Raw genomic sequence first — 24,589 nt, forward strand, 5'->3', positions numbered from 1 at the left:
CTGAGCCTCAGGTGTGAGCCCGACCCAGCCCCTTCCCTGGGTAAGGAAACGGGGCCCAGAGGACAAGGTTGGCGGCACGGGAGCAGGACTCGGCCCAATCTGAGGGTACAGACTGTGCCCACGGCCATCCACGTGTTGTTCGGCTTGTGGGACACCCCCCTGAAAACTGGGTTCAGGCAGCACCGTGTGCGCGCTGCTGCGAGGCGAGGTCCGCCGCCGCCTCTGGCAGTCAGTGTCAACGGGGCCTGGCCCCTCTGGGGGGCTTCTCTGTTTGGTATTCTTCACTATCAACAGAGGATCTTTCAGAGCTCTCTTTAGAAATGGGTGAAGAGATGTCAAAGGATCCCTTAAAATTTACTAATTATGGCTGGAGTTGGAACATGCATATATAAGCATTTTGCATATTCTTTGGAAACAATTATCTGAAGTAACGTGAAAGCATGGTCAGTTCCCAATCTGACTGCAGAACCTACCAGTGCATTAAAGGGCTGTCTGTCCACTCGACGCGACCTAACAATCCCTGTACGGAGAGAGAGTGACATGCGCACTTCCAAAGAGCTTCTGGACCTCCGCACCCGAGGCCCAGGCCGGCAGCCTCCCGGGGAGGACCTGGACAAGAGGCGCTCCACATGCTGACGTCACACTGCTCGGGGACTCCGAGTGCCGGGAAGGAAGGACTCACGGCAGAGGCCAGGGCTTGAACGCCAGTGACGTCACGGACTCGGTGCCCCTGAGCCGCAGGACGCAGACATCACTGCCTTACGGACAGATGAGGGGACATAATGCCCCAATGAGGGAAAGGATGCGGATGCTAGTGACAACAATAAAAAGGAACGACAGAAACTCTGAGGCAAGAGGAGCCTAAGAAGACAGGACAGCCACGTGCAATGCGGCAGCCTGGAGGGGCCCTGGAAACAGGGAAACTCAGGGAACCAAACAAAGGACAAGCTTCAGTTTATGGTAGCAGATCAGTGTCTGACAACTGGAACAGATGTGCCACAGTAAGAAAGAGCAGCCGGAGGGAAGCTGGGGACAGGGTCTGAGAGCTTCCCCATCATCTTCACGACCTTTCGGTAAATCTAAAACTGGTCTAAAAAATAAAGTATATTTAAAAACTACACGTGGCATAGCAATCCCTATCAAAATAACACTAGCATTCTTCACAGAGCTAGAACAAACAATCCTAAACTTTGTATGGAACCAGAAAAGGCCCTGAATAGACAAAGCAATCTTGAAAAAGAAAACCAAAGCAGGCGGCATCACACTCCCGGACTTGAAGCTGTAGTCCAAAGCCGTCATCAAGACAGTATGTACTGGCACAGAAACAGACACTCAGATGAATGGAACAAACAGGGAACCCAGAAATGGATGCCAACTCACCTTTGACAAGGCAGGAAAGAATCTCCGGTGGAATAAAGACAGTCTCTTCAGCAGATGGTGCTGGGAAAACTGGACAGCGACACGCAGAAAAATGAACCTGGACCACTTTCTTACACCATACACAAAAATAAACTCAAAACGGATGAAAGACCTAACTGTAAGACAGGAAGCCATCAAAATCCTAAAGGAGAAAGCAGGCAAAACCTCTTTGACCTTCTTACTCAACACGTCTCCAGACATAAGGGTAACAGAAGCAAAAATGAACTATCAGGACCTCATCAAAATAAAAAGTTTATGCACAGTGAAGGAAACCATCAGGAAAACTAAAAGGCAACCAACAGAATGGGAGAAAATATTTGCAAATGACATATCACATAAAGGGTTAGGATCCAAAATCTATTAATAACTTATCAAACTCAATACCCAAAAACAAATAATCCAGTAAAGAAATGGAAAAAAGACATGAACAGATACTTCTCCAAAGGAGACATCCAGATGGCCAACCAACACATGAGAAAATGCTCAACATCATTCATCATCCAGGAAATACAAATCGAAACCACAATGAGGTACCACCTCACACCTGTCAGAATGGCTAACGTTAACAACGCAGGCAACAATAGATGTTGGTGAGGACACGGAGAAAGAGGATCTCTTCTGCACTGCTGGTGGGAGTGCAAACTGGTGCAGCCGCTCTGGAAAACAGCATGGAGGTTCCTCAAACAACTAAAAACAGAACTACCCTACGACCCAGCAATTGCACTCCTAGGGATACAGATGTGCCGTTTCAGAAGGGTACATGCACCCCAATGTTTATAGCCACCCTGTCAACAATAGCCAAAGTATGGACAGAGCCCAAATGTCCATCAATGGATGAACGGATACCGAAGATGTGGTATATATATACCATGGGGTACTACTCGGCAATCAGAGAAGAATGAAATCTTGCCATTTGCAACTACGTGGATGGGACTAGAGGGTATTAGGCTAAGCAAAATTAGAGAAAGACAAACATCATATGACTTCACTCATATGAGGAATTTAAGATACAAAACAGATGAACATAAGGGAAGTGAAGCAAAAATAATATAAAAACAGGGAGGGGGACAAAAACGTAAGAGACTCTAAATATAGAGAACAAACAGAGGGCTGCTGGAGGGTTGTGGGAGGGGGATGGGCTAAATGGGGGAGGGGCATTAAGGAATCTATTCCTGAAATCATTGTTGCACTCTATGCTAACTTGGATGTAAATCTAAAACAACTGAAAGTAAGGAAGGAAGGAAGGAAGGAAGGAAGGAAGGAAGGAAGGAAGGAAGGAGAGAGAAAGAGAAAGAAAAAATATTCATTAATGGGAAATTAAATAAATTGTGGTTTTTTAAGAACAGAATATTATGTAGATATTAAAAAACGAAAAACAAAATACGTGTGTTTATGTAGTTGACCCTTGTACAACACATGCTTGAACTGCTTGGGTCCAAATGTACATGGATATTTTCCCCTGATAAATACAGTACCACAAATATACTTTCCTTATAATTTTATTAACATTTCCTTTTCTAGCTTATGTCAGCATAAAGAATACGTATGTAATACATCCAACATATCAAATTTGTTAACTGACCATTTATGTGATCGATCAGTAAGGCTTCCTGCCCACAGTAGGGCTATTCGTGAAATTTAAGGGGGAGTCAAAAGTTATATGTGATTTTCAACAGCACAGGGGCTTGGGACCCCTCACCCCCGTGTTGTTCAAGGCTCAGCTATGTGTGTGTGTGTGTGTATATGCAACACACACATATACAGAGCACATTTTCTTAAATTTTTTAATGTTATCTATTTTTGAGAGAGAGAAACACGGAGTAGGAGTGGAGGCATGGGGGAGAGACAGAGGGAGACACAGAATCTGAAGACAGGCTCCAGGCTCCAGCTGTCAGCACAGAGCCCGACGTGGGGCTCCAACTCACAAACCGTGAGATACTACGTGAGCCCGAGTCAGACGCTTAACCGACTGAGACTGAGCCACTCAGGCACACCATACACAGCTAATATTTAAAAAAAAGCTTTCGCCTACTGGGGCACCTGGTGGCTCAGCCGGTTAAGCGTCCGGCTCAGGCCCGCTCACAGTTGGTGAGCATTTAGCATCAAGAGCCCCTGCCACAGACGATCCGCACACGTTGCGTATGAAGGTTCTCTGAGCATGCGAGGCTTAGTGTGAGGGGACTCTGCTGGGGACAATGGCTTTGTGGAGGCCTCTGCCTCCCCCCACGGAGCCTCACCGGGGAGCGCGCTCCGCATCTCTGGGCAGCGGGAGGATGGGGCGCCAGCACTGGAAGAAGCTGACAAGTTCCATGCTTGTGCTGCACACACACTTTTCTTTAGGAGCCCAATCCAATTTTCTACTGTCACCGCAGTCATGAGGTGGCTTACGTCCCACGTGTGATAGGAGGACCCAGGGCGATACTGCCTCCCAACACTGAGCGTGTGTCTCTCAGGCTTTCCTGCGTCTTGGCCAGCAGGGAGGGTATCTGAGACAGGGACTGTTCCACGCAAGCAAGTGGACATCTAACTGTGGAGGACAGTGAGGGGCATTTACAAAGCCCGGCTTCTCGCTTTGCGCTCGGAGAGATCGAGCCCACGTGCCTCGTTCCGTGGCTGTCCCCGGAGCCAGGGCCAGCAAGCAGCGGCTCGGACGCCCACGGCCCCCCTGCGGCCGGAGCGCACCCCGGGCCCCGGGGCCGAGACCTGAAGCAGACGTGTAGCCCGCCGAGCATTCCTGGTCATACAGCGCTGACCTTGGGGCACCTGGTCGCACAGTGCTGACCTTGGGGCCGTGCAGCAGCCCTGTCGCCAGCACGGTGGGCGAGCGAGGCGCAAAGGGGAAGTAACCTGCCCACGTCCGTCAGGAGGGCTGGGATTGTGCGGACAACAGATGCCCAGTCCAGGGTTCCTCTCTCGAGGGGCAATTCAGAACTTCAAGTTGTGCTTAAGGGGATGTGGTATCAGGAGGCTGTTTGAGAGCCTGAAGCAGCTGGACGCCTCCTGCCTGCTGCCTGCCATCCTGTCCCTGAGGGCATCTCTCTGTGCACCCAGGCCTAGGCCTTCCTCGCAGAGGTGGGCCACCATTCCCACGATGAGGATCAGAGCAGACACCGTGAGGGCTGGGCCAGGGTGGGGGCTGAACGGTTTCCTCTTTTCGGGGGAAGTAATTAAAGTTGCGCAAGAGCTGGGACTCAGGAAACACTGCAGGGCAGAGCCGGCCTTCCCTTCCTTGCGGACCCTGGGAGACCCTGGGCGGCAACAGTCTGGCACTGCCAGCAGCCGGCAGAGGCGACACTTAGGTAGAAACCAGAGGAAAAGATGGGTTTTCTCCATCTCATGTCAAGGGATGTATATTCCTATTCCATTTGTTTGTTTTAAAGTAACAACAACACACAGTGTGCACACAGAAAACTTCCGAGGTATTTTATACTAATGTAACAAACAGGAATGATGGGCCAGTACGTCTACAATCCATATGGAAAACCCCAGTGTCCTGAATTGCCAAAATGGCCCATAATGTCTCTGGGATCCTCTTCTCGTCCCCAAGGGAAAGCACAGGACACTTCCTGTCCCCCCCACCCCCACACGGGTGACGCGGAGCTGAAATGCGCTAGAGCAGGACCGAACTCACAACACTAAGAGCAGAACTGAAAAAGTCCATGTGGCCTACATTTAGGTTAGCAAAAGGGCGACTCCTGACTGCTGTCTGCATGTGCTGGCGTTTTACCAGAGAAACAATTCTGTGGGGAGCGGGAAAGGGGAGGGTTCTAGGCAAGGGACTGACACATACAAGTATCTGCTGAGTGCCAGGCATATTGTTTATAGAGTTTTTTTTTTTAATGTTTTACTTATTTTTGAGAGAGAGAGAGAGAGACAACATGAGCAGGAGAGAGTCAGAGAGACAGGGAGACACAGAATCTAAAGACAGGCCTTCTGGCTCTAAGCTGTCAACACGGAGCCTGACATAGGGCTCAAACCCACGAACCATAAGATCATGACGTGGACACTCAACCATCTGAGCCACCCGGGCACCGGTTTATATAGTCTCATTCCAGCTTCCTCGCCACAGGAGCAATTAGGTATTGTTTTACAGGTAGGGAAACTGAGGCTCGGGGAGACTGAGGAACTTGCCCATGGTCATAAAAGCACTGGAGGCATTAGTAAATCTAAGAAGTGTTTTCTAAAGGGAAACTGGAGATCTTGCAGGCACACGGCAACTCAAAGGAAACCCCTGATAGTAGACATCAGCCCTAAATGTTCCACTACTAATTTATTTTAAAGGAGAAAACACGACATCTTATATTTTAAAATGATCTTACTGCAAAATGGCAGCATACTATACAGGAGCTAGCATCTATTAATAGCAGTGAATCAGAAATTTAGGGCATGCTGAAAATGGGGAAGCATTCTGTATGTTCACACGCTACAGATGAAGTAGCCACAAAAGACAACAGTAAGTTCAGTAATGACCAGGAAATTGGGAGAACAGACCTGATAATCTGCAGAAAAATCCTGCCCCAATGTAATGTCTCCTGCTTTGCTAAATGTCACCTTATCCTGGAAACGAGCTGATTTGCAGCACATACAAAGCTGTTGAAAGAGCTGGCTTCATGGAGCACACTGCCACGACAGGTTACACCTTCGGAAGGTGATCTGAATCCCAGGAAGTAGTAAGCCCCTGGGAGGGAAGGCAGTGTAAGCTCACAGGACAGACACCCATGGGAAGATGCCGCACAGAGACCTACTCCTTGCACCCAGAAATCTGTGCTCTCAAAACTGGCTTCTTTCTTGAAGCAGACCTTTCTGGGCTTGACTGGCTGTTGTAATCACAGCCTCTGAAATCCAAAAAGGAACGCTAACTTGAATACCTACGTAGAAGGTAAAAGAGAAGACACCCGCCAAAGAGCATCTCCCTCTGCAGCAGGCATCTGCAGAGGGCTCCGTGTGGCCAAGCATGGGTTTCTTCTTTGAAGCTCCTGCGTGAGGATGCGCCACGGCCGCACACGGCACACTCTGGAAACGCATCGGCAAGAGGAAGCATCTACTCACAATCACTGTACAACACAAAGGAGGAGGGCACCTTCAGGTTAGTGGAGAGGAGATTCCAGGCTCTGCAAACTGCTCCGCGTGCCCCCCGCTGCGGCTCTGGGGGCGCCTGAAACCCAGCCCCAGCGGGGGCCCGCACTGCGACCCGCCTCCACCACGCTAGTCCGCCGCTCCTCTCGGGTTCGACCTTGCCAGAACGCCAGAATCGTTCCACGTAATAAATCTATGTTTAGTGCAGTTGAAGTGAACTTGACCATACGACTTTCACCACTTCCTTTTTGTGTCCTGTTGTGTTACTTCATCATATGCCACAAGTCGGTGTTTTGAAGAAGCTGACTGTAAGAAAAGTGTGTCTCATAAACTGCTAATTCAAGAGCTCTAAAGGCAATTTAGCATTCAACTGACAAAGGACCCTCCGAAACACAACCCTAACAAACTAACCAACCCTGAACAAGTACTGAACAAATGCAAAAAGGAAGTTCTTCTCCCTAAACCCCCCAAATTGTTTTACTTTTGTGAAAATGTTTCAGAAAATCAAACACGGCCCCTTGTTCAGCACTAACAATACCTCTGTTCTCATATTTAAGGTGCCTTCAAAGGCCATCCTGGCCCAAAAAAATACAGAAGTCTGAACTATAAACTTGATCTCTGCTATAACCACTTCTGTTGTAATCTGTTTGGACAGAAATCTGCCGGAGAGGGGAGGGCAGAGAAGAGAAGAAAAGTGGGTACAGCTCCCTCCGGAGGCCTCACTCCCGGTGCGGCGGCAAGACCAAGGCTGTGGCGCTCATGGCACAATTGTACGTGCAATTTTATCAGTAACAAGCACGGCCAGGCTGCAGGAGGCCGCGGGAGACTGGCAGGCACAGCAAAGTGGCACAACACGCTTCTAACACCAACCAGCAGCTAAAACCTACAGAGGAATCACTCCCGGTGCGGCGGCAAGACCAAGGCTGTGGCTCTTGGGAAGAGCTGGAAAGCTTCAATGACCGAAGCTACACACACAACGCACAGCTCAGCCCTGACTCCAAGGCCACGGTCTGTCCACACCAAGTCTGCTGCACGCGGTCCTAATGAAGCCCGGCTCCTTATGGAGTTGTCTCACGACATTCTTCAAGAGAGGGGAGGGCCAGGAAGAACTATTTCGGGCCAGGAAGAACTAAAAGAGGGAGAAGTTGAAGATGCCAGGAAAAGAGGTCATAACTGAAGGGCCCATGCACGTACTGGCAGCGGGTGAGGACAGTGGAGAACATGGCCATGTTCAGGGTGAAGTTCAGAGCCTGCACCCAGCAGTGGGTGTGCAACAGAGAGAGGCCCACAGATGGGAGAGGTCGGCAGTCCGCACACGGCTCCGCAAGCGCTGGCCCGCTAGCCCAGCCTCTGGCAGTGGTGCTCAACAGTCCAGCCTCCCTGACGTCCCCCATGACTGCATCTAGTATCTTCCTCCTCCTGTCACCAAGCTGAGTTTTACTAACTGCGGGTGTGTGCTCAGACATCAACAACTGCCAAGGAAAGGCGTCTCTCAGGTGGCCGTGCCTATTCCGAAGGCCCTGCTCTGGCCTCCCACCTACCCACCCTCTGTCCCCCACACCCTGTGGCTGTCAGAGTGCCTGACACATGGCCAGTATCTGAAAACTGGACGGAGGGAGAGGGGATGATGATGTTTGCAAAGTGACCAAAAGTGCACCTAAGGCTTCTTTTGGTGCACAGGTCTTTTGGTGTAAGGGGAAGTGGGTAGGGCGCCCCTTAGAACCCCAGGGACAATGAGCAGCGATAAGGAAGGGCCGGGGCTCAGCCGGGTAGAGGCAGGAGCCAGCAGGCACCTGCTCTGAGGGGTAAAAAGCAGACCGCAGCCCAGGGCACCACTTTAGCCTTTGGCTTGCCCTAGAAACCTTTGGGCAGAAACGTGTTCTGCAAAGAAAGCCTTCTCACTCTTGCTGCCCGCTGCAAACCTGTGCTCACAGCTCTGATGGTGGCCTTAGACCCAAGGAAATGAGTTTACCACGAAAAGACAGGGCCACATCAGCCACATGAGAGGTTTCCGGAATTTAGAATGGAAGGCGGCACACGAACTGGAGGGAGAAGGGTTGATGGGGTGCTAGTCACGCGAGGACATTCAGCACACCAGCGTCGTCCCCATCAGCAAGCTCAGGACAGCCCAGCCTGCCGTCACGGGCAACCACGCTACTTGGGGCGGGGGAGGGGAGGGGCACTCCATCTCCAGAGCTGGCGGTTCTGCCTTTTGCTTTCTGTGGGGCCCCAAGTCTCTGCTCACGTGACACAACTCTCCTGTCCACCCCCACACCACATCGGCCGCAGCAGTCGCTTATCTCACAGAAAACACGAAGGGGAGATAAGAGCACATGTTCCACATTTCTGCCGCTACAAGAGAAAGACGCAATACTTTCCAGCAGGCACGAGGTTGGGGACACCACAAACCAAACAGACGAGAAAAGTGCTCCAAAGGTCCCTCGTGGTTGTGGCACGGCTGCTGGACACGCAATCCCTTCCAGCTCATTTGTTGGGATGAAGAAGGCCAAAACGTCAGGACTGGCGCTCTGGCTCCGTGTGTGAGGACGTGTGGAGAAGGTAACTTGTTAAAGCGTTTTCACCAAACAAGACTTAAGTGCAGCTGTCTGGGTGTCCCGTAACTCGGTCCCAGATTCAGTTCCCCAAACGAGCATGGGCCTAGACGCTCTGCCGTGCAAAACCCGGGGACACATGGCCACGGTTTACTCCTCCTGTGATTTACGGAAGAGGCCACACGGCTGGCTGTATACGGACACTCTTCCTTCTGTGAGGGAAGATCCTCTTCATATCTAAGAATGTGTTCAGACTTTCTAGCCTATTTGCTTAATGTTAATATTCCTATATCAGTCTTATTTTGGTTAATATTTGCCTGGTGGATCTTTTTCTAACAGGTCATATGCTTCCAAATTTCCTGGGTATTTATGTATTAGGTGTGCCCTCTGAAAAAAACACATAGCATGATTTTTAAGAGATAGTCCATCTTTTGTCTCTTAACGAATATAAAACAGTAAAATCTAGTTTGTATTTACTGTAATTACTGATACGTAGGAGCAAGTTACTACAATGTATTTTGCGATTTTGATCATGATTTTTGTTTTCTTTGTTTCTTTTGCTTCCACCAGACCCACACGCATGAATTTTTTTTTCCCAGTTTTCTGTATTTCTTTCCCTTCTATGTTTACTACGAAGTGATGCTTCCCATCCCTACACTGTCAGTGGTCACTCAACAGGGCGACTGCCACCCGGGTTTAAAAGTGTCAGGTATCCAGAAGGTCCTGCACCCTCGGAACCTTCCGCCGCCCATAGTAGAGCGCTCTGGCACATTAGTCCCACTTCTAACAATCGCCAAACCCTCTGTCTGCTGTTTAAATGGCCAATCCTTTGATTTACAAATATATTTACCTATTTCTATGCTTATTCGTGATCCTAGTCCTTTCTTTTCATACTTCCCTTTTTATTCATTTAACTAGCTCATTCAACACATATATGCTCGTCAACTAAGTGTGCCAGCCACGGCCCTGGTGTCACTCATGGAGACGTGAACAAAGTCCCTGTCCCTGCAGTGTCCACACTACAGTGGTGCTTCCATTACTCGTACTAAACTGTACTCTTTAGACCTTCTGGAAAGTACTGGAGTCCCGGTGTCTCCCCCTCTCAGTCCGCACTTCGTCCTCATCACTGAACGGCAGTTCAGCCGCATTTGGAATTCCAGGCTCAGAGTTGACTTCCCAATTTCCGGAACCTGTGGCTCCTGGCGAGAAGCCGGCTCTCTAACAGTCCTTCGCTCTGGGCTGCTTCTGTCACTTCTCTCTTCCTGTTTTTAACGCTTTGTCTATGACGGTCTGCAGTTTTGCCACAGCGTGCTTTGGTTTGGAAGTGTCTTACTAGACGACTTCTTTTTAAATTAACTTTCTCCACAGCTCCTTATAACTTCCATATAACAGAGCGCACACACACAAACAAAGCACATACCATGTTATTGTAATTTCTCCCTCCTTCACTCTGCTTGCAAAACAAAACAAAAAACACACTTACCAAATAAGTTGGAGGAATGACCTGGCCTGGACACTCTAAATGATGCTGCCACACACATTCCTGACTTCCTCTCTAGAAGCCATTACTGTGCCTACTTTCCAGATAAAGAAGTTAGTCTCAGAAACTGTAAAGAGTTAAAACCAATGCTCCAACTCCACACATCCTCTGCTCTGAACACACCCCCACCTGTCACACGCGCTGCAGAGAACCAGAGAAGGACCAGGAAGAGCTGGCCTGTCGCTGCCTGATTATACACTGAGATTTCACAAGCTAGTCAACAGACACTGGTACAATAAGTATGGCAAAAACATCCGGGCCATTTTTCTGTTTCAAGAACACATCACTGGTGACACATCCCTCTGCACAGACAAGGACACTTCATACTCAGATCTGAGCATCACCTCTTCTGATCGCCTTCCTACCTACGTGACCAAAGCGAACTCCTCTCAGATGTGGTTAAAACTAATTCAAAACCGAGCTCCTGGGCACTGAGGGGAGAAACCAATAAAAGCCACGGTGTTACCTGTGCTACTTCCTCAAAATCTTCATGGCGTTTCTGCAAAGCTCTGGCCCGATGAAGCGATTTCCCCACACCCGTATGTTTGCTGAGAAACGCTTCTCCATGGTTCTCAATCCAGTCCAGCACCTGCAACAAAAGACAGGTACATGTGCCATAAAAACAATGTTCTGCCCTGTTTGGCGGTTAGGGCTATCCGCTGGAGACACTCTGTTGTCAAAACTACAACAAGAAGCAAGAGAGGGGGAAAGAACTAGAAGCAGTTGGACACTAACACGTCTGATTAGTTTTCCCAGCATGATTTTCAACAGGTCTTCCTGTAGAAGCGTAAGTCTGTCTCTGTGTAAACATTATGTGCCGTCATGATTAAATCTCACCTCATCTTATGCATGACGGAGCCTCCAGAACAGAGTGGGTTTTGGATAAGACAGTGGTTATCAAGCCACAGACAACCACTTTAACTTAACATTTCTATAAGGCTCAAAACTTCACAACTCGGGCAATTCAAGTGTAACTATAGAGTTAATGTTTTTCTGTCTCTTCTGTAGAACGCTGAAAACACAGAAGTAAAACCTAAGAAAACAAAACACTTAAATGCCTCCGTCCTGGTCTTTGAGGGTAATTTATTCTGTAAACTTCTAAGTTGTCGGGAAAGCTGAACATTCCATTAATTTAATTACTTAAAAGTTCTTGCAAGTTGACATCCACTATATAAAGAAAGGGAGGACAAGTTAGGCAGTGTGACCTGATGTTTTCAAGTTCATGGTCGGCACAGAGCATAGTTCACTGGCTTCCATACTTGAAAAACCACACACACACAAAAACTGACAATATCTAACAGAAAAAAAAAACCTAGAACAATATTCACACTACCATCAAATGTACACTTTGCCTCATTTTTAAAGTTTATTTATTTATTTATTTCTAGGGGGGAGGGGCAGAGAGAGGGACAAAATCCCAAGCAGGCTCCACATTTGCCAGATCAGAGCTCAACACAGGGCTCCAACTAACAGACCGTGAGATCCTGGCCTGAACCAAAATCAAGAGTTGGAGACGTAACCAACTGAGCCACCCAGGTGCCCCCACTTTGTCTCTTTCTAACGGAGAAAAGATAACTACCAAAAAATAAGTCAGTGACATCTTCCACCAAAAACTAAAACTTTTAGGTAGAAGATATTTAAATATTTGAACACACTTGTTAACGCACGGCGGAAGGCCACCTCCCATGCTTCACACTTAGTAACTACAGTAACTGAATATGGATCAAAACGATCTCTGACTGAAGAACGAACTGGGGAACGTACCGCTGGGACATGGTCTGGAGGAAAACCAAGAAGCAGACCAGGAAGGGCACTCCACTAACGCCACAATGAAAGGGCCCTTCACGTGGGACTCACTGCTATGAAAAGGGTCCCTCGCGCTTTGTTACCTGCACTAGAGATCAGCTGTGGGGACAGAGCTCTTAAAAAAAAAAAAAAAAAAAAAAAAAAAAAGAGGCAGCTGGAAAGGGCCAGTCGTGCAGGGACAACTGGACCTGTTATCTGTTGCTCCAAACCCGTGACCTTCAGAAGCCAAGGGTCTAAGGGCCCTTTCTGCATAGGGTTTAGCAAAGTTGGCAGTACACGTACCTAAAATAGCCTGCAGACCTGAATAAATGGCCCGGTGGTCCTCTCACCGACCCTGTAAGATGAGCAGAAGTGCATGTACGTGGAGGAGGTGGGCGAAGCCCAGAGGCCATGCCTTCCCGCAGGTGCTAAAGCTAAACATTTACCTTATTGTCACAGCTCCCTTCTGAACCTCTTTCGTCAACACCACCAACCTCTAGTCACCTCGGGTCACACCATCAGAGTGATTCTTAGTGGATCTGCACGTTTTCTGTTACCTCAATCCCAGTCCTGGGGAAAGCTCTCGATTCCACCCTTCGTGTCTAGCCCGGCTGCATACCTGGTGTCTAGCTGTGTGTTCTCAAGCAAGTTCTCTATCGTTTCCGGACAAGAAGCTTCCCTAGTGCTCAGGGCTGATAATGACGGGGAGCCGTGAGTATCCGGTGAGATCTCTGTTACGCACACCAATACCAATGCGGCGGACACGCAGCACGAGTGCCACCCCCACCCGTAACCCACAGCTAACGGCACAGTTCCATCTAATTTTAAACTCTCTGGTGGCACAAGCTATAATATCCATTGCATTCTAATTTAATTTTTAAAAGTAATCTCTACGCCCAACACGGGGCTCAAACTCATGACCACGAGATCGAGAGTCACAGGCTCTACCCACTGAGCCAGCCAAGTGCCCCTATCCATTGTTTTTAAATTAGTGTGCTTAGTATATTATTTTCCTTTCTTGAGACCAGGGAGAGACAATGTGCTTCAGTACTGCCATTAATAAGCAGTGCTACATTCACGCCTGACTTCAAGGAAGACATCAGCCACTGAGCTGTTTACATGAGTCTCTGAATACATACTATCAAACAGGATCCTGTTCCACTCCCAAGACATGTCCACTGACAACTTCAAGACGTTTCAGCCACAAAGGCTGGGTATAGTTAAATGGAATGTGCCTCTGGGCATGAAGCCAATACAGTGCAGAAGACAAGGATCAAATATTTTAAGCTTGAAAAGAACTTAAAGAAATGTAAGTGATACCTATGCTACAGCCAATCGGCCCATCAGATCTGTATGAAGGGCTGAGAGATTTTTCTTTTTAGCTATAGGATATTCCTTTTATTCAATTTTACTGTTAAAAGGAAAATTGAGCCACTAGAAAGCAGCAACGTGATGATTTCTGGGAACTCAATACAGGCTTGACATAAGGGCACAATTTCAAAAAGTAAAAGGTAAACACTATCTGGTAGAAAGGGCTGAGGAAGCAAAATACAGAATTTTAAAAACAATAAAAATTTATTTTTTAAGCCTAAGAAAAGTCTTTCGGGAAGCATAAGGTGGAAATTAAAGCTATTATGAACCAACCAACTCGGGGTTACAATTTTTCTTTTATTAGTGGTTCCTTTAGAATTGTAAATACCAGGTGAAAACATGTTTCCAACAAACATGAAAGTAATTCAAAGAAGGTGTACAAACGCCAAGTACTTAAAAAAAAAGTGGCAGACAATTGTGAAATCCAGCTCATACTCAAAACCAAATTCCCCAACAAGGCGCTGGCTTCTTTCACAAGTTTGAGAACATTTCCCAGATTGCCAAGGAATCCTGAATCAGTACAAGTGTCCAAAGAGCATTTCGAAGACACGCTTGTGGAATCTTTTCCATTTAAAACATAAAAATATTTGGAATCAGGGGCTTCATCAGCTTAGTCCAGCCGGCCGCCTCCCTGACCTGAGCTACGGCCAGCGGCTGCCATTTGTCTTGTGACCCCAACCCCAGAAATCCCTCAAACCCTGGCCCAGGGTTTGCTGCTCTGTGGCTGGACTGCAGGAAAAGGCCCAAAGTGATGCCCTCCCACAGGCTCCCTGGTCCCTGGGAGGCCCGCGCCACCTGGCTCTCAGTTGGCAGGGTGTGGTGTGAGCTCACTCCTCTGTACATCAGTGCCCTCTAATGGACTCAGTGACAGCCCCAACATCAAGGTCCCTCCGAAGTGAGCCACCACACAACACAGACAGGGTCCTAGCATCTGATCAAAATGTCAGATGGGTAGGAAACCTTACAGATTGTTCAGCTTCGCTCTCTGTTTGTAATGACAAAATAGATCATGAGGTTGGCAAGTAGGATTCTGTTCATTTCTCACCTAATAATTCTACTGCTGTTGAGAACCTGAGGTTGCAGCCGACACTGACCTGGGCTGTGCACACACTGAGCCATCAATCCGCACAGTGAGCTGGGGGAGGGGCGGCATACCATATCCCCATTTCACAGATGAAGACATAGGACAAGGACCTTCAACTACCAGGTGGAAGAGCCAGTCTGGAGACTCGGACCCGGGAAGTCTGGGCAGAGGGTCCACTGTCGTAACCTCTGGTCTACATGGCTGCTGAGCTGGCTCAGCTGTAAGGCAGGTGGCACAATAAGGTCTGGAAGGAAAGAACTGCTTCTGTTGGTAAATGGCAGGGGGGAGGCTCCTGGGCAAATGACCTCTGATGAAGTGACAGTGTTATAATGGACAACAAACACCAGCCCTCAGCTAAAAGCAGTGGGAACTGGCCACCGACACCCATCCTCCAACTCACATAGCGTTCTGGCCATTTTGCCCCACACGTGATTTTCTGTGACAAGCTGCCACTACCTAACATCCACGGTTTCAGGGATTACTTTTTTTTTAAATCATGTTTTGAGGCAGAGAGAGTGAGCACACAAGTGCGAGTGAAGAAGGGGCACAGAGAGAAAGAGAGAGAGAGAGAGAGAGAGAAAGAACCTGAAGCAGCCTCCATGCTTAGTGCGGAGCCCGATGTGGGACTTGATCCCATGACCCTGAGATCATGACTAGAGCCAAAATCAAGATTCAGACAGTCAACTGATGGAGCCATCCAGATGCCCTATAAATTGCTAATTCTAGTAACGACTGCCTTTTTTTTTTTAAAACACTTTGTGAATAAATACCACACCCTCAGCAGAGGAAACTAATTCTTACAAACCTGTGTCTCAACAGCAGGCAACATGAAGACCAATGAGAAGACATTTTTCCTTTAAAATGCAGAGGTGTTTATTTCAAATACCAACTGGAACAGCCTTCTAACGTGACCACGCGTCATGTCACTGCTGCCAGCGTCATTTATTGATAAACTATTCCACGCTATGCCTGGGTAATACATGCACGCCCATGATCCCTTATACACACACACACACACACACACACACACACACACACACAAGCTAAAAGAGCTCTGAAATTCTCATTTTTTTTTCAAAACTTGGTCCCAAAAATTCATTCGGCATTAAGGCCAGAGTCCCTGTCATGTGAGTCCTTGTGCATCCGGCTGCCGAAGTCCCCATGCTTTACTTCAGAGTGCGGGGTGGGGCGGGCGGCCCAGACCCCACTGGACTGTCCTGCATCACAGTGTACGCACTCTGTTCTCTTCCTCAAGTCACAAAAGTTCTTAACCCCAAACACATCTACCCCCAAGGGCTACAAATGCAGAGAGTGGACTTTTATTACTGTCCCTCTTCAACAAGGCATGAGGGCTTGGAGAAGCAAAGTGACTCACGCAAGGGAAAAAACCTAGGAAACAGACTCAGACGCAGGTCTTCAGAGCCCTGACTGAGGCTCTGACCCGTCATGACGTCACGTTACATCACGGTTTGGAGCCACTGCATGAACACTGAAAAATTATTTCTCAAGTCAGAGCTCCAACTCTTGGATGGCTGTGAAAACTAGAGAAGACCTCGGCCGTGAAACGCCCAGGAACACGAGAAGCCAGTCTGGTTTTCCTGGGAACCTGGGATGCAAGGCGCAGTCAGGGAAGGTGTCCACTTATCTCTCAATCCCAGCTACCGTTGTGAGGAGACATAAACGGTGAAGACCTGTTTTCTGTCCTAAGAAGAGGACTCCTTCAAGTCACATTTATTCAGTTTATAAAACACAAATAACACGAAGCAAGCGAAAAACCAAGGTAGTTTCTAAAATGCTCTCAGTGTGTTCTTGTGTGTATCTCATCAGATTTTTCCAGTGGCAAAATATTAATTTCCTCCCTGCCCATCCTACATTCCCTATAAAACCAAAACTAACCCAGTTTCATTTAGTTATTTCCTTCTTCAACCACTGCTGGTTTTCATTTAAATCACGGAGGATGCCGATCTCAAAACAGACACACTGTGTTTCTAGAGTTGGTTTTTTTTCTTTTCCTCAGTGTTATTTTTAAATAAGGGCTCCTGAAACAATCATTTAGATCAGAGCTTTCTTGATGATCAAACTGATGGTGTTTTAATGATTCTAACAAAGACTGGCTGCTTACGCAACATCACTGCAAATTTGGTAAAGGTAAGCAGGAGACCGAAAAGGAGGCCTCCCTTAGAGACCGGTTTCAGGAAAGCCTGGTGCTGAAGACTGCTGTGAGCACGTCCGCTGGGAGGAGGCTATTAACGAAACTGACCCCCGAAGTGAAATCACAAATGAAGGAAAACTCCGAGCGGCTTGCTGAATTTCACGCACTCGCCCTATCTCAGGCTGCCAGCTGCTGCTCTTCCTGAAGCTCAGAGCGTCGTGCACCTGGACTTGTACCTGGAACCAGAGTCTTAGTCACGTTCCTCCCTTCCCGGCGGAGGCCAGGCCAGCTGACCACCTGCGCGGGCAAGAACAGGGTTAGAACGTGAGAGCCGAGGCAGCCGCGAGGAGCTGGACGGGCTCCCTCCCCACTTACCCGCTCCCCAGGGGACTAACTGGACTCCTCCCAGTGGTGGGCAGCCCCCCGCTTCTAGGAAGTCCTGCCCCACTTGGATATTCCTCCTCAAGTAACACGTCAGTTCAATTTTACCCTTTGATTCACTCAGAAGTGAACCATCCTCCTCAGGTCAAGAGCAGCGAAGCAGGTAAAAACCCTGGGCTTCCTGGAGCTTCGGTCTAGTCACTGGACTGTTTCAAGGCTCAGCTGTGTTACGTGGAGAGTACGGAGCTGGGCCTCACACGACGGCAAGGGCCTCGGGCTCTAAGTTCTATGATGTGTGTCTACGGCCATACCACCCTGAACGCGCCCGATCTTGTCTTAAGTTCTATGATGTGCACGGTGCGACTTCCACAGTGACATGAGACACACAGTCAACACGCGCCTGTGGGCTCTGAGGGCTGAGGGAGGGAGGGGCCAGGTCCAGTATTCACAGCTACCTGACAATAATCCCAGGCCCCATTTCTTTCCTTCTCTCCACTGGAGTCAAGAACTCTCTGCTTCTTCATTCACTGCATTTCAAAAGTAGAATTAAGTTTGCTCTAAAAAGCTAACCAATTGTTCTTAATATAGAAAGATCTTCAAAAAATATGGTTTCTAGGGGTGTCTGGGTGGCTCCATCAATTAGTTAAGTTTCTAACTCTTGATTTCAGCTCAGGTCACGATCTCACTGTCTGTGAGTTCAAGCCCCACACTGAGCTCTACGCTGACAGCACAGAGCCTGCTTGGGAATTCTCTCTCTCTCTCTCTCTCTCCCTCCCTCCCTCCCTCTCAGAATAAGTAAACTTTAAGAAAACTGTGGTTTCTAGAACATTCCAAAATATACTATAAGCCTAATGCCTACATGGAAAAATAAGCTATTTAAATAAACAAAAACCTCAGCAGGTTACACGAATGTACAGCAAATATCACCGCAAACACAGAACCAAAATGCCCTGTGTTGCAAGAGCTGCTTTTGCTTACTGGACTAAGAGCCTGTGAAATGTCAGGAACACACGCTCTGCGCTCGCCCTCTCGGCTAGACGGGAACACAGGTGACATCGATGAAGAAGGGCCCACGAAGGGCTTGGCAGGGATGAAAGAGCTAGGTGTGAGACCTGAAGCCAGAAAAACCCCAGAAGAGAACACAGGCCGTAGTGTCTGTGACACTGGCCACAGCAACATTCTTCTAGCTACGTCTCCCGAAGCAAGGGAAATGAAAGCAAAAACAAATTCTTGGGACTACACCAAAATAAAAAGCTTCTGCACAGTGAAGGAAACAATTAATAAAACTAAAAGGCAACCTATGGAATGGGCGACGATATTTGCAAATGACATAGCCAATAAAGGGTCAGTATCCAAAATATACAAAAAAAACTTAGACAATTCAACACCCAAAAAACAAAAAGTCCAATTAAAAATGGGCAAAAGATATGAAAAGACATACAGATGGCTGACAGAGACACGAAAAGATACTCAACATCACTCCTCATCAGGGAAATGCAAATCAAAACTACAATGAGATATCACCTCACACAGGTCAGAAGAGCTAAAACAAAACATTAAAAAAAAAAAAAAAAAAAAGCGGGGGCACCTGGGTGGCTCAGTCGGTTAAGCCTCTGACTTCAGCTCAGGTCATGATCTCACATTCGTGGGATCAAGCCCCACATCAGGCTCTGTGCTGACAGCTCAGAGCCTGGAGCCTGCTTCAGATTCTGTGTCTCCCTCTCTCTCTGCCCTTCCCTGCTCATGGTCTCTCTCTTGTCTCAAAAATAAATAAAACATTAAAAAAAATTTTTTTTAAAGAAGAGCTAAAATAAAAAACACAAAAGACATGTAAGTGTTGGCAAAGATTTGGAGAGAAAGGAACCCTCGTGCACTGTTGATGTGAATGCAAACGGGCAGCCACTGTGGAAAATAGCATGGAGGCCCCTCAAAAAGCTAAAAATAGAGCCAGCCTACAATCCGGTAACTGCACTACTTGGTTATCTACCCCAACAATACAAAAGCACTAATTCAAAGGGATACCTACACCCCTATGTTTACTGCAGCATTATTTACAATAGCCAAACTATGGAAGAGCCCAGTGTCCCCTGATAAATAAAGAAGAAGTGGCGTACACAATGGAATATTATCCAGCCACAAAAAAAGAATGAAATCTTGCATCTGCAATAAGATGGATAGAGTTACAGAGTGTAATGGTAAGCAAAGAAAGTCAGCCAGAGAAAGACAAATACCATGCTTTCACTCATATGTGGAACTTATGAAAGAAAACAAATGAGCAAAGGGAAAGAGAGGGAGAGGGAGAAAGAGAGAGAGAGAGATGGAAGGAGAGAGAAACCAAGAAACAGACTTCTAATTATAGAGAACAAACTGATGAGGGGGGGGGGGTGCCCTGGGTGAAACAGGTGAAGGTGATTGAGGAGCGCACTTACCACGATGAGCACTGAGTAACATATAGAGTTGCTGAGTCACTATATTGTACACCCGAAACCAACATTAACACTGTTAACTACACTGGAATTAAAATTTTAAAAACTTAATAAAAAAAAAAAGGAGTTGGCAGAATATTAAACTTTAGTATCATCTACCAATCCATCAATCTTCTAAAAATACATAAACCACCAGTTCTCATGATCATTGCCCTACTTTTAATTACGTAAGTACATGAAATTGCTTAAGGAAAACAAAGAAGCTAAGGAAGGAAAGGAAGGCGGGAGGAAGGTGGTAGGTAGGTCATTACCCACATCAAGTCTCACTTCGGATAGTCCCATCAAACTCCAACCACACTGTCAGTCTGTTAACACGAGCTAATCCTTTTGTCTTTCCCAACCTTCGCAAATGAATATAAAATAGGGCAGAGTTATCCCTCCCCCTGCCCCCACAAATCTTCCTATGACCAGATCTCAATCTTGAACACTAAGGTAATTACACATAGCTTAATAACTTGTCTAGTTACTGAAGTATATAAATGCACAAACGTACACACATTTGCATGCATGCAGCACACCCTGTCCAGCTAATCCCTGGGCACTTTCCCCTCTAGGACTTTGGCAATGCGGCTGGCACTCGATAAAAGGGAGTCTCCAGGCGCCCAGGGTTTCCTGACTCTGCCTGAGTCAGGGGCGTGATGACCTCTGCTCCCTACTCACTTCCGACTCACCCCAGGCCCCTGGGCTCCTGCGGTCTTGTGTTCTATCTGCTGGGGCGGGGGAGATCCACCCATTTCCCACCCTTTTAACTCCCACCATTGAGCTTTCAGCTCCTTCCAAGCTTGGTTCCTAAGATCACTCTCGAGGTCAAGTCTCTCCCGGGTTCACCAGGACACAAGGTAATGAAAGCTGGCTCTAAACCCACTAGGAAGATCAGCCTCAGGCTCTACCTGCCCCCAGCTGGCTCCGGATCCCTAACCAAACACTAACCCTCCAGTAACCCCTAATTCCAATGGAGAAACTCTCAGAAAAGATGGCAATCCTCTAACCACACTTATCAGGAGCCACAATCAAATCTGTGAGCGTGCGAACGTAAACAGAAGAGAAAGTTAAATAGCTGGGCTGTACCATGATTTGGCGAGTGGGATGAGCCTTAAATTAATGAGCAGAGGACAACGAGGCTCAGAAACCTTCACTCAAAAGCTAGGTCCACTGTAGGTGATGCCAACCAGGAACTCCTAAGTCAAGCGTCACAACGAGACGGCTTCTAGTGGCACAGGACAGAGCCTAAGACCCACGCCAAACCAGCAAAATAACGGCTCTGTAGACATGAAACCTCTTCCTTTGCCTTTACGGCATATCCTGATTTCCCTCCCTTGCTGCATTCAAGACCCCCATTTTGCGTTCAAATGGCCAGAACCTCTACTAGAGAGCTCATCGCATTAGCGGAATTCCCAGGTACTTCCCCGGCCACTCTTCGTGCCTCAATGCCAAGCAGAGCTCCTGCTCCATCTCCCAGTCAGATGACTTGATTCCAATGTAAGGCCAATCCTCACCCACTCCGGAATAAATGAAGAAACTTTTTACCCCCAAAGAATCTTTAATTAGCAAAACTGGGTAATTCCTTCAATTTCTTCATCTGCTCACTCATTCAACAAATAGAAAGCTGCACCCCAGTCACTTAGGAAACACCAGTGAATAAAACACAGATGGCTGCCAATGGCCTTCCACTTGTGCTCGCCGAGAGGCCTCATGGCTGGCGTGCAGGTGCACAACAGGACTCACGAGGTCTCTTCAACCCCGGTCTCGCTCCCTCCACCTAACTCACCTGGCTGCACCCAGGGCAACCTTTCTAACACACGCAGGATCCTGTCCTCCACCCCCCTTCCCCACAGCACCAGATTCAAGTGCACAGCACACAGGCCCTGCCTGCCGTGAACTCAGCTAAGGGCGGAAGCGTTAGCCCAACAGCTTGCTGGGAGCAGCAGAGGGGAAAGACACACGTGTTAGTACGCCCGTGAAGCCCCAGGATGGGCCGGATGCCACGTAAGTGCTCCTCACTAAAGCCTCACAGCCACTCACAAGTCACGTCAGGCCCTGGCATCAATTTACAGCAGTCAGTCAAGGTCCACTGTGTCCCTTCACTGGCGTCCCACAGCCTCCAGAAACAAGTCCCACGCTGTCACCATGAGGTCACCTTTCTGGCACCTGCCCCATCTCACCGCTCCACACCACCCACGCCGGTGGCATGCCGCTCTCTGCACATCACTGATGTCACTGCAGTTCGCGCTGCCCAGCCCTCAGCCTTCTACATCACCAGCCTTTCTGGCTTTCTAACCCAGTCTTCAAACATTAGCTCAGATGCCACCTCTCCCGCGAAGACTGCCATGGTCCCTGGGCAACGGTTGCCTGTGCCTCTATTACATGACTTCATGTTCCCTCTACACCAGACCCTTGATGTTTGAGGCAGACGGGGACCATGCTCCCTGGACCCCCCACACCTGCACGAGTCACTCAAGCACAGATATTCACCCTTATCCTGCGTGTGCGAGGCACCCCGGTAACGTGGGTGGCTATTTGCATTTCCCCCCTCACTCCAGCCACCACCTTCATAGGCAGGACTCACCTTTACACCTTAGCAAGTCACACCTGATGATGACCGGACACACAGCACCGAACGTGAGCATGCTGCCGTCTGATTTACTAGACCACCGACTGTCTGCTCCCACTGGCCTCGATTCCTCAGGAGAAGGAGCTTCAGCCCAGGAAACCGTTACCACTGTGTCTCTGAGTGCCACCCATCACATTAAGAGGTTTGGAAAAAAAGAATGCAATGCAATGTGGATGACAAGAATCCAGAGACACCAGACGTGCTTTGCCATTTTTGCAGAATATTCGCTAATGGCCCCACATCAACCTGCAGGGAGCTCTCCCAGGAGGTAACCCACAAGGGGTGATCCTTACACCCAGACATGAAGGGCTACCCCGCAGCTGGGCGGGGCCTCTGGGGGGAGGACAGCCTGCTTCAGCAAAGCGGAATCTGGGCCATTCACCTCACCCACCTCGCCAGGGTCACTGCATGGCACCAATCCACGGGCAGGCAGAGTGACAGCAAGCAGGACAGGAGTTTGGGGCCACCCGACAGAATACCTCCTTCCACAAGCATCACCCCATCGGAACAAGTGCAGGAAAAATAACCTTGTCGGAGCAAACTAAAGCGCGCCCGCCACTGACGAGGGCTGCTCAGCATGACATGGCCATGCCTCCCCCAGCCGTCCTGAGCATCCCTCTAACAGGACACGCAGGGCGACGGGAACTCACGTATTACCTGATCCTCCAGAAGTGTGGCCGGGTGTTCATTTTATTTTTTATTTAATTTTTAGAGAGAGATTGAGAGAGCATGAGCTGGGGGGAGGGGAAGAGGGAAAGGGCGAGAGAGAGGGCGAGAGACAGAGAGAGAACCTGAAGCGGGCCCCCCACTCGGCACAGAGCCCCACATAAGGGTCAATATCCTGGGATCGTGAGTTGAGCCAACATCACGAGTCAGCCGCTCGGTGGACTGAACCACCCAGGTGCCCCTCCTTTTATTTTAAAGTCAACAGTGACCCAGGTCTCTGTCTGTCAGCGGCGAGCAGGCACACCTGAGCAGTCACCCCACCCCGTTCCTCCATCGGCCGACTGGACAGCGGTGAGGGCCACACGGTAGCTCCCCTGCCCCTTGGCACCTGAGCACCTGAAACACCTTCCATATTGAAATTACCAAAGTTCCTTTGTTACAAAAACCGTCAACCACTAACCCAAACTTACTCAAACTCCTCAGGCCCACTGTCGCCCTGCCCTTCCCCGAGGACGCGCTGGGAGCAGTCCGGCTTCTGTTTCAAGCACCTTCCGCAGACAAGCGCAAACTCTGCTAGAGCATTGTTCCATAAAAAAAAATTCGCATCATCCCCTCCCTGTCGCGCAGTTCGCTGCTTTTCTTCGTTCTCAGCAGTATCTACAGATGCTTTTTCCTCCCTCAAAACAACCAAGCAAAACCCACTTGTGGTATCGAGTTGGCTTATGTTTTTATGGACCTGGTCTTCATCTTCACGCATTTACCTTCTGCTGACAATGTCCTTCTAAAGGACCAATGTCCTTCTAAAGGACTATTTTGTGTCCGTTTATTCTCAGCTTACTTCTCCTAGTGTTGGCTCAATATAGCAAAAACGTCCACATGCTGTAATTGCTGGAGTCTCAGGAACACTTTTCTGGTTCTGACATCCTACAGACTCCCTTTGGAGGTAAAGTGCTTGCTTTGCTTAATCTTATCAACTCTGCTTCATGCTCCATGATTCAAGCCTACACAGCAATTTCCTGTTTGCATAACAAGTCCAGACCATTCCAGATCATTTTATCAAACAAACGCTTCCCTTGAAGAGCAATTATCTGTTTTCTATGAAATGCTAATAGGACCATATATGCCTTATGTGGATTGCAAAACACTTTCCCCCTGCCGACACCAACCCAACCTACAGATGCTTGAGAAGAAAAGTCTAGCTTAAAGAACTGGTCTCGTAATTATCATAACTACTTTTCTACCTATAAAATTTAACGTTTGCTGTTTTCAGATTCAAGGGCATTAAGTACTTAGTGCCAAATTAGATGGCTAGACTCCTCAGCCTCTTCCCAAAGGTGCCTCCCAACTCCCCCGCCACAAACTTTCAGTGGCCTATTCTCACGTGCCTGCTGCCCCACGGAGCCACCAGAGCTGGGAAGACAGGGGAGGGACAGCCCCCGGGGCTGCCTCAGACACAAGTCTGGAAG

General features: G+C 48.4%; 1 protein-coding gene across 1 annotated transcript in view; it reads right to left on the reverse strand.

Annotated features, from left to right (window-relative positions):
- The window catches only part of TRIO (trio Rho guanine nucleotide exchange factor), a 197,873-nt gene that overhangs the window by 130,321 nt on the left and 42,963 nt on the right, over positions 1 to 24,589 (reverse strand). Inside the window, 1 exon segment of the mRNA XM_029941284.1 lies at positions 11,054 to 11,176. Within this exon segment, the coding sequence (XP_029797144.1) occupies positions 11,054 to 11,176 (123 nt within the window).

The sequence above is a fragment of the Suricata suricatta genome, chromosome 6 (genome assembly GCF_006229205.1).
Source record: "Suricata suricatta isolate VVHF042 chromosome 6, meerkat_22Aug2017_6uvM2_HiC, whole genome shotgun sequence".
Taxonomy (NCBI): Eukaryota; Metazoa; Chordata; class Mammalia; order Carnivora; family Herpestidae; genus Suricata; species Suricata suricatta.